The sequence below is a fragment of the Sturnus vulgaris genome, chromosome 30 (assembly GCF_052056855.1).
Source record: "Sturnus vulgaris isolate bStuVul1 chromosome 30, bStuVul1.hap1, whole genome shotgun sequence".
NCBI classification, from domain to species: Eukaryota; Metazoa; Chordata; class Aves; order Passeriformes; family Sturnidae; genus Sturnus; species Sturnus vulgaris.
This window is the reverse complement of record NC_142272.1, coordinates 662,512-678,593: the sequence shown is the minus strand read 5'-3', so window position 1 is coordinate 678,593 and position 16,082 is coordinate 662,512. Positions and strand designations below refer to the sequence as shown.

The 16,082-nt window shown below is 50.5% G+C and overlaps 2 protein-coding genes across 5 annotated transcripts in view; one reads left to right on the top strand and one right to left on the bottom strand.

Moving 5' to 3' along the window:
* SCN8A (sodium voltage-gated channel alpha subunit 8) overlaps positions 1–10,945 on the bottom strand; it is a 72,817-nt gene extending 61,872 nt beyond the window's left edge. For all 4 annotated transcript variants that reach the window (XR_015808794.1, XR_015808795.1, XM_088180736.1 and 1 more), the window contains exons 1-2: positions 10,842–10,945; positions 129–458 (exon numbers count right to left, since the gene is read on the bottom strand). Coding sequence is in view for 2 of the 4 variants with exons in the window: in XM_088180736.1 (XP_088036862.1) it covers positions 129–404 (276 nt within the window). In the remaining 2 variants the exon portion in view is untranslated. The remainder of the gene's footprint in view (positions 1–128; positions 459–10,841) is intronic.
* Positions 10,946–12,549: 1,604 nt separating this feature from the next.
* Positions 12,550–15,988, top strand: TMT1A (thiol methyltransferase 1A). Its single transcript, XM_014892494.2, has 2 exons — positions 12,550–13,966; positions 15,247–15,988. The coding sequence occupies exons 1-2, from the start codon at positions 13,457–13,459 to the stop codon at positions 15,481–15,483; spliced, it is 747 nt and encodes a 248-aa protein (XP_014747980.2). The 5' UTR covers positions 12,550–13,456; the 3' UTR covers positions 15,484–15,988.
* The last annotated feature ends 94 nt before the right edge of the window (positions 15,989–16,082 follow it).

Sequence of the window (16,082 nt, the reverse complement as noted above, 5' to 3'; positions counted from 1 at the left end):
CCCTTTTTCTTCGTCTTCTGTTTAAACCATCCCCAAACCTGTAATTTCACGAGAATAATAAAAAAAAAAATTTAAAAATAATTTTTAAAAAAAAAGGCTCTTTAGCAACTCCTGTCTTGCAGACTCACTTTCTGGGTCATATAATAAGGGTCAAAGTCCTCCAGTGGCACAGCAACCAGCCCTTTAGGGATGTCCCCGTAGATGAAAGGCAGATTCTTGCCCGCCTCAAGGTCACTGTTTGGTTTTGGTTTGCTGTCTTCATCGTCGTCCCTGTGGCTGCTGTCCTGCTTGGAACGTTGTTTTTTCTTCAGCTCTGCGATGTGTTTCTCGATGTTGGCCAGGGACTCCGGAGTGAAGGGTTTAAAACTCTCGGGGCCTGGTGGTGCGAGCAGCCGCGCTGCCATCTTTTCATCCTGCAGCAGCTTCTTTACAGGTGCTGCAGCCCGGGCAGGTCAGCTCTGAGGGGACAAAACACAGGTACGAGGTGAGGAGAGCAAAGAAAACACAGGTACGAGGTGAGGGGAGCAAATAAAACACAGGTATGAGGTGAGGGGAGCAAATAAAACACAGGTACGAGGTGAGGAGAGCAAATAAACACAGGTATGAGGTGAGGAGAGCAAATAAAACACAGGTACGAGGTGAGGGGAGCAAATAAAACACAGATACGAGGTGAGGGGAGCAAATAAACACAGGTATGAGGTGAGGGGAGCAAATAAACACAGGTATGAGGTGAGGGGAGCAAATAAACACAGGTACGAGGTGAGGGGAGCAAATAAACACAGGTACGAGGTGAGGGGAGCAAATAAAACACAGGTATGAGGTGAGGGGAGCAAATAAACACAGGTACGAGGTGAGGGGAGCAAAGAAACACAGGTAAAAGGTCAGGGGAGCAAACACAGGAACAAAGTCAGGGGAGCAAACACACACAGGTACAAGGTCAGGGGAGCAAACACAGGTAAAAGGTCAGGAGAACAAGTACAGGAACAAAATCAGGGGAGCAGACACAGGTAAAAGGTCAGGGGAGCAGACACAGGCAAAAGGTCAGGGGAACAAACAGACACAGGTACAAGGTCAGGGGAACAAACACACACAGGTACAAAGTCAGAACTTCCACCTCTTGGAGGCTCCCAACGAGCCTGCACTGAGCCATTGATCAAACTCTCAAAATTTCTAAGTTTGATATCAACAGAACCCCCTGGCTCTCAGCTGTCAGCAGCAGTAATTGTTCTAATGAAGGTGGTGTACTGAGATGGTTTTAGGTTTGACAGATTCCACAGCACCTGCCCTGTGCACCTGACCTCGTCAGGGTCATTGTCATGCTGTCCATCCCTCCCAAAGAGCACCTCCAGTACTGCCACTGCTCTCAGCTGACCCTTCCTCAAGGGAAAACTCACTTTTCCCAGCTCTCCCTTCCTCAAGGGAAAACTCACTTTTCTCAGCTGACCCTTCCCCAAGGAAAAACTCACTTTTCCCAGCTGACCCTTCCTCAAGGGAAAACTCACTTTTCTCAGCTGACCCTTCCTCAAGGGTGTTCCAGCACATTCTGCTGGTGCTCCTGCATTCCCTCTCTGTGGACAAATCTCTCTCTCACTCATCAAAAGCTGATCCCAGAGGGAAAGGAGACCTGGCTCCCTTACAAATACCTGGTCCACACCTGAGTCCTGGCTCAAGGCTCCCAAATTCCTGGCCTCAGTACCCCAGCTGCACACCTGTACCCAGAAGGTCCCAGACCTGAAGCAGCCAGGTTGTAGAAACCTCCCACCCCCTCTGTACAATGGAATTTTGCAGATTACAGAGACTTTCATACAACAGGGACTCAGTGATGATCTCAAGCTCTGGCTCCCCTGCTGGTTGTGGGGGCCCTCCTTTCTTATCCTTATTAACCAGGTGCTTTGTTTTCATCTTAAATTTCTTCATTTCCACAGGGGTGGCTGCTGCTGGCTGTGAGTGCCCTTGTGCTTCAGCTGGAACCTGGACAGGTGTAACATCTGTGGCTTCCACTGCTGCCCCATCAGACCCTCCCTCTTTAGGGCAGAGCCCCGGGGAGCCCTGCTCTTCAAAGGCCACAGAATAATCCCCAAAATGAGCTCCAGCTATGGCCACACCAAGGCTGGGATACCTGGAAAGGCTGAGCTGGAACAGAGACCAGGCAGAGCAAAAGGAATAAAACAGGAATTTACTGAAAGGATTCACCCTGGGCAGTGCAAGAGCCTGGCCAGGGCTACACCCAAATTAAATCCCACACAGATCCTGGTCACAAAGTTTTAGACTTTTATAAATTTTGGTCCATCTACATATTGGGTGAATTGTCCAACCACAGCCCCCTGGCTTCCCCCTTCCCTTTGCCATTGTTTCAGCTTTTTGGGTACTGGGTGTCCTCGATTCTCCAGCTGGGCAGGGATTGTTTTATCCAATTCCCCTGTGAAGAGAACTTGCTAACACCTAATATGAAGTTTCAGAGTTACACACCAAGCAGCACAGATTCTGAAGAATATATCTGAAAGAATCTGAAAATAAGCTAAAACCCAAGGCATCAACTGCTCACTTCAACGAGTTCTGTGGCACAAACAAGAGGCAGCTTGAGGGTCTCCCCTCTGCTGGTCACCCCAACTTGGGCCCCCCTGAACACAAACTATTCCAGAAAAAACATTCTGAAAAGCAAATTCATCCTCTAAGCCACTGTTTTCCTGCATAAACCAGTCACTGCTCTCAGCCAAACCAATTTTTAGACAAAATTCCAAGCCAGCTCAAGTTGGACCAGGTGTTGAGCCAGGTAGGGTTGGTACCAGCACGTTCCAAGGTTCAGCAAAGCACTCCCTGCTACACACAGGAGTAACTTGGGGCTGGGTTTAGGACAGCACCAATGTGAGCTGAACATGCTGAGTGCTCCCAAAAAATGCTCCTTGCTGCCACAGCAGGTGTTACTGCAGCTCTGAGAAACTCCCTGAATGACCTGAGCACTGGAACAAGTGTCCAAGGAGAATTCTGAAAGCTCTTTTGGTAGGGCCAAGCCCTCACCAGGCTCACCTGCCCTGGAGCACAGCACAGCCCTGCAAGTCAAATCTCACCCTTTCATTTCACACAGAATTATACACGGAATTTACATACATTTACATAGAATTACATAAAGAAATTCCTCCCTGTGAGGGTGGGAAAACCCTGGCACAGGGCCCCAGAGAAGCTGTGGGTGCCCCTGGATCCCTGGAAGTGTCCAAGGCCAGGCTGGACAGGGCTTGGAGCAGCCTGGGACAGTGGAAGGTGTCCTGGTGGCACTGGATAATCATTAAAGTCCCTCCCAACCCAAACCATTCCCTGATTCTATCAATTATCAGCGTTTCTATTCATCTGAAGCCATAAAAACGAAATAATTTAAAAACACATCCGCCGAGCACCACGGCAATTTCTAAATTCCAATTTCTCTGATTATTTGGGTTAGACACAGGGTCCTGTTTTTGCATCAGCCACACCACAAATGACAAAAAAAAAATCAAAGTCAGGGGTGCAGGGCACAGGTGAGGACGAGCTCCCAGAGCCCCCAGGCTGCCCTGGCAGGGTTTGCCCCATCCCTGGCACGAGAAGCAGAGCTGGCAGCAGTTGGTTCCCCCGAATGCAGCCACCCACAAATGCTCTGCAGCTCCTGCTCCAGGAGCAGCCACAGCAATCTTGCATTTCCGAGCTGCTGCTGCCTTGTCAGGCTGTTCTCACTCCGGGAGGAGGCCAAGGCAGGAGAGGGATGACAGGAAAACCCTGCACTGATGCAACAGCACTGCAGTGCTGCAGGCTGGAAGAGAACCCAGCCCTGCCACGCTGCTCGGGGAGGGACCCAAACACCAAATCCAGGAGGAAAAGGCACAAAAACCACGAGGGTGTGGCACAGAATGAATCCCAAAGCTGCCTGGGATGAGGTCTCTCAAGCGAGGGAAAAGACAACCAGGGAGGGCAGAGCTTTTAAGGCAACACAAAGACGGCATCCAAATAAATATTAAAGATCTGGAGGAAAGAATGACTTTCAGATTCCTTGGAGACTCTGACACGGGGCTGAATTGTGAAAATTCTGCTATTTCAGCAGGAGGCCAAGCAGCCCCAGCCTGCCCAGGCCGGGAGGATTGTGCTGTATTCACGTGGGAGGAGTTCAGGGAAGCCAGAGCCGTCACCAGAACAGAACCACAACTCCCTGGAGTGCAGAGGGGCTTCAGGAACGAACACCCCATAAATATCCGAGCAAAAATACCCGGAGATCCCAGCCCTTAACACGGATTTCCAAAGCTGCAACACCCAGTGCAAAATATTCTGAGGGATCTCGGGTGATCCCTGGCAATTGTGACACAACCTTTTACACCACACACCAAGGGCCTGGATGATGTTTTCAGCTCCAGGTTTTATTTGGAGATCCAAAAAAACCTGGAGTACAGATCTCCCTCCTCCTTATGTAATTCCAGAGCACAGCAGGGCCAGGATTCTCTTCCTATAAACTCGACTGGGTATTTCTAGAGTAATAATAGTAAAGATTCAAAAAAAAAAGATGGCAAGAAGGGGAGAGAAGAGCCAGTATCTTGGTCACATTATCTCTGAGACATCACCAAATGGCCTGCTGATATTAAGGAAAATTAATTTATTCTATTCTTGCAGCATTTGCATGCATTTAATTACCAAATTTCCCACATACTGTGAAACTATAGAGCAGCATTGGGGATGTGGTCTAATTGAATGGCACAGATAAATATGTAAGGCCTGAATTTAGAAACCAAAGTAGCTCAGGGACACAGCATAAAAAAGGGAAAAAAAAATGAAGGCATGAAGGAATTTGTGCAAAATTACACAACCCACAACTGGAGGCACCGACTCAGCTGAGTGGCAATTTAAAGGAAAAAGCACAACCAAACCCAACAAACCAACACCAGTCCCCAAATCTGGTTCACAGCTGCACAACACAAATCTCTCCACGTTTTGGCATTTTGGAATTACTTACAGAGCTGTTTCTTGTGCACTATCAACACATGACAGTGACCTGAGGGTCTCACTCCTTGGGATGTTCTTGCCTGTCCTGACTTCATTTCTTTTCCCAATAAATTACTGGAATTTTGGAATTACCTACAGGGCTGGTTTTTGTGTACTATTAACACATAAGAGTGCCCTGACTCCTCGGGATAATCTTTCCTGTCCTGACTTCATTTGTTGTCCCAATAAATTATTAAGGTAATGGACAAATTAAAGATGTGTGGCTCCACTTCACCCTCATCAAGGAACAATTTCCACAACTGCTCTGGTCTGGCACTGCTTCTGGAAGCTAAAAAACCTCCTAAATGTCATTTTCCAACAGGAATGGTGCTGCTGGGGTTGATGTGGATAGATCCTAGGATTTATTTCAGCCCTTCTCACATCAGGGTTTTCAAGAGAAACGTTCTGAAAATTGTGACACGGGCTCCAGGTGAGTTATGGAAGAGGGTGTGTGGGTTATCCATGGATACCTGCACTGGGAGTGACACTGCACTGCTGCTCCCAGCCAGGAATTCATCCTGGCAGCTTGGATTTGGGTGCACACGTTGCTCAAATGCCAAAGATTTTCCACCAGAAACTGCTGCACTGAGGTGCCCAGTTGCTAAGACTTAATTATTTTTTCTAAATGTTCCCAGCAGTCCATTTACTGGTACATTATGAAATATCCCAATAAATTATTCAAGTCGATCATCAAAATAAATTAAAAAACACTTTTGAGGCAATTTCCTTGCTTTAATACACTTCTTCCTTTATTAATTACCAGGAGCCAGCCACTCACAGCGAGTCTCTGAGAGAGAGAAACCTTCTGTGTGAATTTTTACATAACCCACATGGACCCTCTTGATTCCAACATGAGGACTGAGGCAGGGAGGAAAACAGATGAACAGCACCCTGAAATCCTGCTGCAGGAGAGCCTAAAAAAGCTTCAGGCAAACCCAAAATCTGCACCCATGGGGAAATCCCCATGGAAGGGGCCTCCAATCTCCACCTGTGAGTCCTGTGACCACAAGTGGCCAATTTTAGCAATGGGGAAGGGTCAGTGTTGTGACCAGCAGCAGTGAAGGAGGGACTTTCCTTTAGGAAAGCTCTCATGGCACCTTTGATGCTACAAAGTGGAAGGAAAAGGAAATATTTTCGCTGCCCAGCAGCATTTATTGCTTGGTGTTGGGTGTTTCCCCACCCTAGGTAAAATCTTGGGGAAGTTCCCAGGTGCTTGGATCAAGAAGGGCAGACTTGGGACAGGCCAGGGAAGTGCTCCTGGTCTTGAAATAACCCAAACTTGGACAGACACACCTCTAAAGGTAAAAAAAAAAAAAATTACCAGACATGTACAGAGAGAAGAGAAGAAGCAATCAACAGCAATAGAAAAAATATCAGAATTATCAAATGAATGGTTTGGGTTTGAAGGGACCTTAAAGTTAATTTTGTTTCACCTCCTGCCATGGGCAGGGGCATCTTCCACCATCCCAGATTGTTCCAAGCCCTGCCCAGCCTGGCCTTGAAAATTTGGCCACGCAGAAAATGTAATTATTTAACAACACTTTAATGAAAACCGACTCAAGATCGATTCCTGCAGGGTCCTCACTCTCTCCAGTAGCTGTGTGGCTTCAGTCAAATCTCTCAGTAAATTACAAGAATCAGAACTAGTTAATCCCAGTTAATTAATTAATCCCCAGCTCCCTATTCTGTCCTTACTCGAGGCTGACTCACGTTTATCTCCAAACTCACACAGAACTTGGAGGTTCACAAACTGAACAACCTCAAGTGCTTCAACCTCCCCTTTTTAAATCCAAACTTCTGAACAAAGAACTGTTCCAAACAGCTTTTGTGCAAGAGTTCAGCCACCAACCCAAATTTAATTCCTTGTTCGGTTCATTCAGCCCATCCATGACCCATAAAACAGGAGTCAGGGAATGGTTATTTTACACCGTAATTTTAGGGAATTAATTTCTTCTTGTGGAGCACTCGGACGATTTTGAGTACAAAGGGGACAAATGTGAAAGGGGGGGAGAATAAAGAAGCCCCTTCTAGCGCTCTGTTAAAAATTTCTGACGTGTGCTGGAACACAACCCAGCTTTCCCCGTGGAGTGACATTTTTCTTCCCTCCTAATCAGCCCTGAGTATCTGATCAAACACCTCCTTCTGCTAATGTCAGCTATTCCTGGCTGTCTTGACATCCTCATCCTGCCACTGATTCCACTCCACACACCAGAAAAGTTCCTCTCCCACTGGGACCACCACTGCAGTGGCCACATTTGCCATCCAACCTCACTTTTCCAGATCGTTTTCCCACCTGGGTGACGGGGATCTCACACTGAGGAGGCTCAGCCTGGAGAAAATCCCCCCTGATCCTCCCCCTCTCCACAACTCACTGCTCCCTTCTCTTGCCGTGAAGGGTTGATTTCCACAACTTTAAAAAAATCACCTGTATAGTTATTCCTGTAATTTTAATACCACTCCCTGGACAATTCAGCAGCGTTACTCAACAAACATTCCTCCCCAAATCACCTCTCAGCAGACTTCATTATAATTAAATATAAATACATAACTAAATAAAACTGTATAAACTAAAACCACCACAACTCCTCACACTTTCTGGCTGGGGCAGAGGTACAAGAAGCACGGAATGGGACTTTTAGAGGGCAGCAAAATCTCTGAATTTTGAAGTGGCTCTGCTCAGGAAGGAGCAAAGTCCCAACTTTGTGCTCTGCCCAAGCACCACAAGGCTGCTCTTTCTCCTCAAAATTCTCCCATCTGCTGGAGTGCTCCATTAGCAGGAATAAAGTTACAGGACAAGGCCCAGGGAAGGCAGAAGTTGCTCTAAATTTGGAACAGCATTTCACAACAGAATCCCAGAATCACTGAGGTAGGAAAATCCCTCCAAGTTCATCGAGTCCCACCTGTGACCAATCCCCTCCCTGTCACCCAGCCCAGAGCACTGAGAGCCATGTCCAGCCCTTCTCTGGACAGCCCCTTCCCAAGCCTGACCACTCTTTGTGTGAACAAACTCCTCCTGAAAGGTAAAACCGTTTCCTTAAGCCACAAGAATAGGTGAAGTGTTAAAAAACCAGAGCTAATGTCAGGGAGGTTTTGTAATTTTTCCTGCAGCAGGAAGCCACTTCTTTCCTACTTGCACTCTCCACCTCTGCACAGAAATGGGACAATGAAGCACAAGAGGGACAGTCCAAGCATTCCTGAACTCCATCAAATTCCAGCCAAGGGTCCCACAGTGACCAGCTCTCCACCCCACCATCACCGTGAGCCATCACATCGTTTCCTCTGGGTGGATCCTGAAATTACTCCCCCTGTGCTTGTTCCCAAGCTGCTCTGCTGTTGTACTGCTCCTGCTCTAAGCCAGCCCATTGCTCTGAACTCCACAATAAATTATTGATCCCGGTCTATCTGTGGATGTCAATGGAGCTGCAGCTGCTTCAGGGGGAGGTGATCGATACCCAGGGGCCACCATGTGACAGCAGGAGCCCACGGGGCCACCAGGGCCAGCTCCCCTCAGCCACTGAAAACAGCAACTCTCCATCGAGGGGGAAACCCAGATCAGGGCATTTTAGTGAAAAAACACACTCGGGCAGCCCCACCACCGAGCACAGCCACGGCAAGGCACAGGAGGAAGATGATACAGTGATTTATGTTTTGAAGCGACTTCATTTCCATTCAGTGCTGACTTTGTTTCTGCTTTATTTAACAGAATAAAGGCACGGCCATGCTCCATTTCCTGGGGCACGTGATCGCTCGCCCTCCTGCCCATTAGAAACCTCCTCCCACCAAAATGCCACAGGGTTTTACTTCTTCCACTGAGCACTACGGTATCCATACCATGAGCTACATCCAAGCCATACATACCGGCTTATATAACTGATTAAATTCTCTGTGATGGGCCCGGGTCCTCCACCCTGGGTGAACAACACTGCAGAAGTACCCAAAAGTGTTAAAATGATCCAAGAACCCTTTGGTCACGTTGTTAGTTTCATATAAAACACCAAAGTGAAGAACAGAGACTTTCTAAGCACACAAAGGATGGAAAACCCGAGCACTGGAGCTTCGGGAGGCCTCAGGATGGATCCATCAGGGAAAGGTCCCAGCAGAGAGCAGGGGCTTGTTACTCCTAAAAGCATCAACTCCCCAAGGCCAGGGCTATTTAGAGATCCTAAAGAGCTGCACCAGCTTTATGTGATGGCACCTGGCCCTGAAGAACAGCAGTGATGGGACAGTAATGGGCACAGGGAGTGTCCCTGGGCACCCACTGGAGGAACCAGAGCTCCCCTGAACCTCCATCACCCCCACAGGAAAACGGGACCATTTCCAGGCCCCGTCCCTCCCAACCACGACTGCTGGGGAAAACCACCACGGTCACTCTTTGCTCCCTTTGCAGCTCTAAAGACACCGGCAGGAGGGGGACAGGGACCCCGCGTTCCCCTCCCCACCCCCGATTCTCACAATTAAATCTTCCCGGTGTGAAAAGAGGACGTCCCGGTCACGGCTGCAATGCTGCAGTGTTCCAGGGCTGGGTTACACGGCCACAAAACACAGCACCAAACACAACCGGAGCCGCCAAACATCGCCCGGCCCCTCGGGGGGCTCCCGCTGCGACACGGCACGGAGGGGACAAGAACGATCCTCCCACACCTGGCATCACCCTCCGAAATTCGGCTGAGGGCCTCGGGGTCCGCATGGAGCCGCACACACTCCCCCTTCCCAGACTTTCCGACTTCACCCCGGCTCATCCGCAGCCGCTGCCGTGGAGCGGCTCCCGGTGTCCCCACCCCCACATCAGCTGGGCATCAGTTTGCACCAGAACGCAGGGGGAGGGGAGGAAGACACCCAGATTTTTTAATAGAAAAACCTCGTGAATGTGCAATTCCCTCCCAGCAGGACGGGGGAAAAAAAAAAAAATATATATATATATAAACCAAATCTGCCCTCACCATCCCCTACACCCCCCCCCCCCCAAAAAAAAAAAAAAAAATCTGTGGCGGAAGGAAAGAGGGAAGGAAGAGCCACAACCACGATGCTGACCCAACATCTGGGTCAGCTGCAACACCAAGGCTACCCCAAGCATCCCTCTGCCCGTCTCATCCCCCCAAAAATAACGTGTGCTCCGAGATCCCCCCGTCCCCGGGCAGGGGATGCTGTGCACGCCGAGCGCTGGAGGGACAGAGCAGCGCTGCAGCGAGGGCCGAGGGGGAAGGGACACCGAGGAGAACTCGGGCTCTCCCTTCCTACAGTGCCAAGAGCACGGCCCCGAATTTGGGGCGTGGGAAGAGGGTCCCGCGGGCCCCCCAGGTTGTGGGGCGGACGGGAGGATGGAGGCAGGGATGCAGGAATAGACGGAAAGATCCAAATGGGGCTCCAGGTCCAGGATGGGCGCAGGGGGTGGTTGCCCCTTCCCAGACCCAGCCCGGGGGATGCTGATGCCGGGCCCGGCACCGTCTCCCCCCCATTCCCCGCAGGGCCGGGGGGTCCCGGGTACAGCACACGGACCCTCCCCAGCCCGGGCAGCGGCTGCCGGAGCCCCCGCGGGCAGCGCTGAGAACCGGCCCCAGACCCCCTTCCCTGGCTGAGGGGTGACCGGGCATCCACCGAGAAGGGGGCGAGGCTGCGGGACCCTCCTGACGCGGCGGATTTGGGGCTGGGGTCTCCTCAGGCCCTCCCACCCCCCACCCCTCACCGCCCCACAAGCCGCCCCCGGTGTCCCCGGGCCGCGCTCTGCGGCACAGCCCCCGGGGCAGGGGAGCGAAGGGGTCCGGCGAGGGAACGGATGCAGCAGAACACGGAGGCGAGGGGAGCGGCGGGTGGAGCCCGCGGGGGTCTCGGGGGCCGCGACTCACCGTGTTCGGGCGGGCTCAGCGCGGCCCCGGCGCGGCGCTGCCGGACTGCGGCGCGGGGGGAGCTGCGGGAGGGACTGCGGGTGTCGCCATCTTGGTGTGCGCTCCCGGCGCTCCCCCCGCCCGGCCCGGCCCGGCCCGGCCCCCGCCCGCCCCGCGCGCGCCGCAGGGGGCGCTCGAGAGGCGCCGCCAGAGCGGCGGGGGAAGCCCCGCGGACCGGCCGGAACCAGCAGCGGGAGCATCTTCATCATCTTCATCATCTTCATCATGATCTTCATCCTCTTCATCACCATCATCGTCTCTGTGTGTGTCCGTCCGTCATCATCTTCATCACCTTCATCACCGTCCCTGTGTCCATCAGCACCAGCATCATCATCATCATCGTCCCTGTGTCCATCATCATCATCACCATCATCCCTGTGTCCATCATCATCATCACCATCATCCCTGTGTCCATCAGCACCAGCATCATCTTCATCACCGTCCCTGTGTCCATCAGCACCAGCATCGTCCCTGTGTCCGTCCGTCATCATCTTCATCATCCCTGTGTGTGTCCATCATCATCTTCATCTTCATCGTCATCATCCCTGTGTCCATCATCATCTTCATCGTCATCATCCCTGTGTCCATCATCATCATCACCGTGATCCCTGTGTCCATCATCACCATGATCCCTGTGTCCATCAGCAGCAGCAGCACCATCATCATCTTCATCATCATCATCCCTGTGTCCATCATCACTGTCACCATGATCTCTGTCCATCAGCAGCAGCATCATCTTCATCCCTATGTCCATCATCATCACTACCATGATCTCTGTGTCCACCATTACCATCTTCATCATCCCTGTGTCCATCCTCATCACCATCCCTGTGTCCACTGTCACCATCATCCTCGTCCCCGTGCCCATCGCCTTCCTCCATCCCAGGCTGCTCCAGCCTGGCCTTGGGCACTTTCAGGGATCCAGGGGCAGCCCCAGCTTCTCTGGGCACTCTGTGCCAGGGCCTCACACTCTCTGAATATTATATTTAAATGCCAAAATAATAGAATAGTGAAATACTAAAGAATTTGAAGTCTTTATCTGCCTTGTAAAGCAGATGAATATTACAATTCCAGTTATTAACCGGTTTTTCCCTCACCTATAATCAGAACAGTAAATTAATAAACAACAAACTCCTCCTTGGGTTAAAGAAGACACAACTTGCAGGACTGGAATTCTGGAGCTGAGCTCTGCAAGGAATAAAAACCAACTAAAATTGCTTCATAAGGATCCTCCTTTTTCCTTCTTTTGTCCCAAAAGCCCTCACATCTCTTTCAGCGCAGTGACCTCTACTAACATGTTACAGCTGTTGCTTAAACTCTGCATTTTCTACTCTCTCTCCAACCTCAATCACACTTTTAAACACAGGAGTTTCATTAGGAATGATTTCCAAGAAAAATCCAGGATACCAGGAGCGGGTGCTCTTTCCTTGGCCCATTTAACCATTTCCATGACTCCCTGCAGTGCAGCAGCAAGGAATTAAAACCAGATTATAATAAAATAATCCATTACTGGATTTTGTGCCACACGGAGTAATTACAGGTTGGACTCGATCTTGGAGGTCTTTTCCAACTTAAATGATTCTGTGATTCCTGTTCAGTCTGTTTGTAGCTGCCACAAGGTGGAAGCAGGAAGATACAAGAGAGGTCATTAATGGAGCGCCTAATTACTCCTGGGTTTAATTTGCTTTATTGCCACCAGAGGGAGGAGGAGACACACTGGTGGTTTTCCCGAGAAAACAAAACTCCCTGCGCCCTCCAGCAGAACTGTTCCGAGGTTTTTAGGGACCGCTCACCCCAAGGTTTTTAGGGACCTTGGATCCCCCGCCACCTGGAGCAGAGCTGTCACCTGTTAATGGCTGATCCACGCTGCCTCCAAATCCTTTGGAAAATTCTGTCCTCTGCAAAGTTGATAAAATCTTCCAGAATGTGTTCCTGGAGCGGTCAGTGTTGATTGGACCTAAATAAAAACCTAAACTCCACATGCTGCGTGCAGAACTAATGAATTAATAAATTGTTTTATCTCTGTCCACGATCCCCGTCAGTCTGGAAGGTCACTGGGAGCGCCTTCTCGCCCACCAAAGGATTTAAGGTGTCCTCGAACTGCAGAGACTCAAAACTGCTGCTCAGAGAGAGAGCACAGAGCAGCTGAGCAAACCCAGCAAGTGGAAAATCAACTCCCTGACAACTCCTGGAACCGGAACGGGAACCAAACCCCCCACGAAATTCCTGCAGAGATCCAGAGCTCGGCGGAGCTTCCGAGGGCAGCACAGGCTGCTTTAAGAGAGGAGCCGGAACCGAACAAAGCCGTTTGGAGAACTTTGCCTGGGGTGACACACGAAGTTGCGCTGCCCAGCTCGGGAACGCACGGGCAGCTCCTCCCCTGGGCTCTGGTCACCGCTTGGCTGCACCTGCGGCGCTCAGCCCTCGCCTGTGACCGGACTGGGCAATCAGCGGCAGGAAAGCGTCGAGCAGAGCGACCCAAGCAGGAAAGTGCATGAACGCAGCTCCGAGCGAGCTTCCGGAGCTCTGTCCAACAGGCAGGAGCAGCGGTTCTGCTCTCCGCGGATCCTCGGAAAATGCCAGGGGCCGGTGCCGGCGTCCTCCTGCTCCGGGCTTGCCTGGCACTGCTAGCCTGGCCCGTCTACCTGCTGTCCTTCCTGGGCATGTGGGAGCCTTTCTGCAGGAAGGTCTTTTTCCCTTTCATCTTAGAAAAGATTGGCGCAGCTCACGAGAAGAAAGCAAAGAAGTACAAGCAGGAGTTATTCCGTAACCTGCCTGATTTTAGGGGCCCCTCCGGGGAGCTGAGGCTGCTGGAGATCGGCACGGGCGGCGGCACCAACTTCCAGTTCTACCCAGCGGGCTGCAAAGTCACCTGCACCGACATCAACCCGCACTTCCAGGAGAGCCTGACCAAAAGCATGAAGAAGAACCAGCACCTCCACTACGAGCAGTTCCTGGTGGCCGCAGGAGAGGACCTGCACCAGGTGCCCAGCGGCTCCGTGGATGCTGTGGTTTGCACCTTGGTGCTGTGCTCCGTGCACAGCGTCAGCAGCACCCTGAGAGAAGCGCTCCGGGTGCTCCGGCCGGTGAGTACCTGCAAAAAAAAAAAAAACAAACCCCTCCGTGAATGCCTTTAAGGGTGTCTTCGCTGGAGGTATCACGTCACAAGGAAAGGGGGGAAAAAAAAAACTCAAACAAGTTAAAAGGAGTTGGTTTGAGCTTAAAACCCAGACAAAAAAAAACCCAAAACAAACAAAAAAAGCCACCCAAAAGAAAACAAAAACAACAACAAAAAACCCCCAACAAAACAACCAAAAAAAAACCAAGTGAAAAAGAGCTGGTTTGAGCTTAAAACTCAGACCAAAAAACAAAACCAAGTGAAAAAGAGTTGGTTTGAGCTTAAAACCCAGACCACAAAAAAAAAAAAAAAAAGAAGTGAAAAAGTTAATTTGACCTTAAAGCCCAGACCTAAGCTGGTTCCTACATTACTCTGTATGGCTGAGTGCTGCAAAGGGTACTGGGCAGACAGCTTAGATTCAGAAGCCTAAGAGCAATATTCTGCTGACTAAAAGTGCTTAAAAAGTTAGCAGCAATCACAGCCCAACATTTAAAGCAGAATGTGGTGGTGTCCCTCCCCACTCACCTCATTTCCCTCGGGTGGGAAGCTCTGATCAAGGCTTAAAGCCCAGTTTTAAATGAGCTGCTTCAGCCACTGTGAAGTGGAGCTGCTCTGTATGGGACCAGACCAGTCTAATTAAACACCTTATTACCGTGGAGTTACTAATGAGCTGCAGATTAAAACCAGCTGGTTTGTTGGGGTATTTTTAAAATGGACTTTCTGCCTTTAAAGTGGCATTTTCATAGAACCATGGGATGGTTTGGGTTGAGAAGGACCTTAAAGATTATTTCATTCCACTCCCTGCCCTGGGCAGGGACACTTTCCACTGTCCCAGGCTGATCCAAGTCCTGTCCAGCCTGGCCTTGGCATTTCCAGGGATCCAGGGGCACCCACAGCTTCTCTGGGCACCCTGTGCCACCCTCACAGGGAACAATTCCTTCCCAAAATCTCACCTAACCCTGCTCTCTGTGAAAAACTGATAGGTTGGAGCAGAATTTACACATTTATCTTAGTTTCCTTTGGAAAAAACCAGTCATGCTAGCAACTAATTAAAACAAAACCCACAAAAAATTGCTGGAATAAAGAGGGATCAAATAAGTCAGTCCTTTGTGCTTTCTGAATGGGTATTTTGAATCTCTGGACGTTTCCTTCTTCCATTAATTCCAACTAAAAGAGGGAAGGGAGAGGCTGGTGGGAACCACTTGGCATGACCCCCACGCCGGCTGTAAGGAGACTCTGTGTTCCCAGGGAGGAGTTTTCTATTTCTTGGAGCACGTGGCCGCTGAGCATTCCAGCTGGAGGTATTTTTGGCAGCAAGTCTATTACCCGACTTGGAAGCTCGTCTTTGCTGGATGCTGCCTCACGAGAGAGCTGTGGAAGAATCTGGAAGAGGCCAAATTCTCGGAGCTGAAGATCCAGCACATCAGCGTGGCGATGCCCTGGATGCCCATCGAGCCACACATCGTGGGGTACGGGGTGAAGTAACCCCTGTCCTGCCCCCCAAAATTCCTCATCGTGACCAACACACCCCGCAGGGCACAGCCTCCTCCACACGTGCCCCTGTCAGTAACACGGTGAGGGACTTAAATCAGAACCCAAACTGCCAGCTGAGAAGAAAGGGTCAATTTTCTGAGTGTCTCTGAATCACACAATCAACAAAGCTGGAAAAGTCCTTTTGGATCAGAGTCCAACAGCTAACTCAGCACCAGCACCATGCTCACCACTAAACCATGTCCCAAGTGCCACATCCACACGTTTTTTGAACACTTTTTTGAACACTGTCCTGGGCTCCTCCCTGACAGCTCTTCCTCTCAAGAAATTCTTCCTCTTCTCTAATTAAACTTCCCCTGCTATAACTTGAGGCCATTTCCTTCCTGAAGCCCTGGTACTGCTGACTCTGCCTTCCTAGAGCTCAGTGCAGCCAGGGAGGAGCCCAGGACAACAAGAACCAGCCTGGGAAGCAGAAAATAAATGTACTAATGGAAGGGGACTGCTGTCTGTGCCTGGTTTAACTCTGGGACAGGGTTTTTGGGTGATCCCCAGCTGGCATTTCACTGGGGCTCCATCGGGCTGCTGCCCCCTCC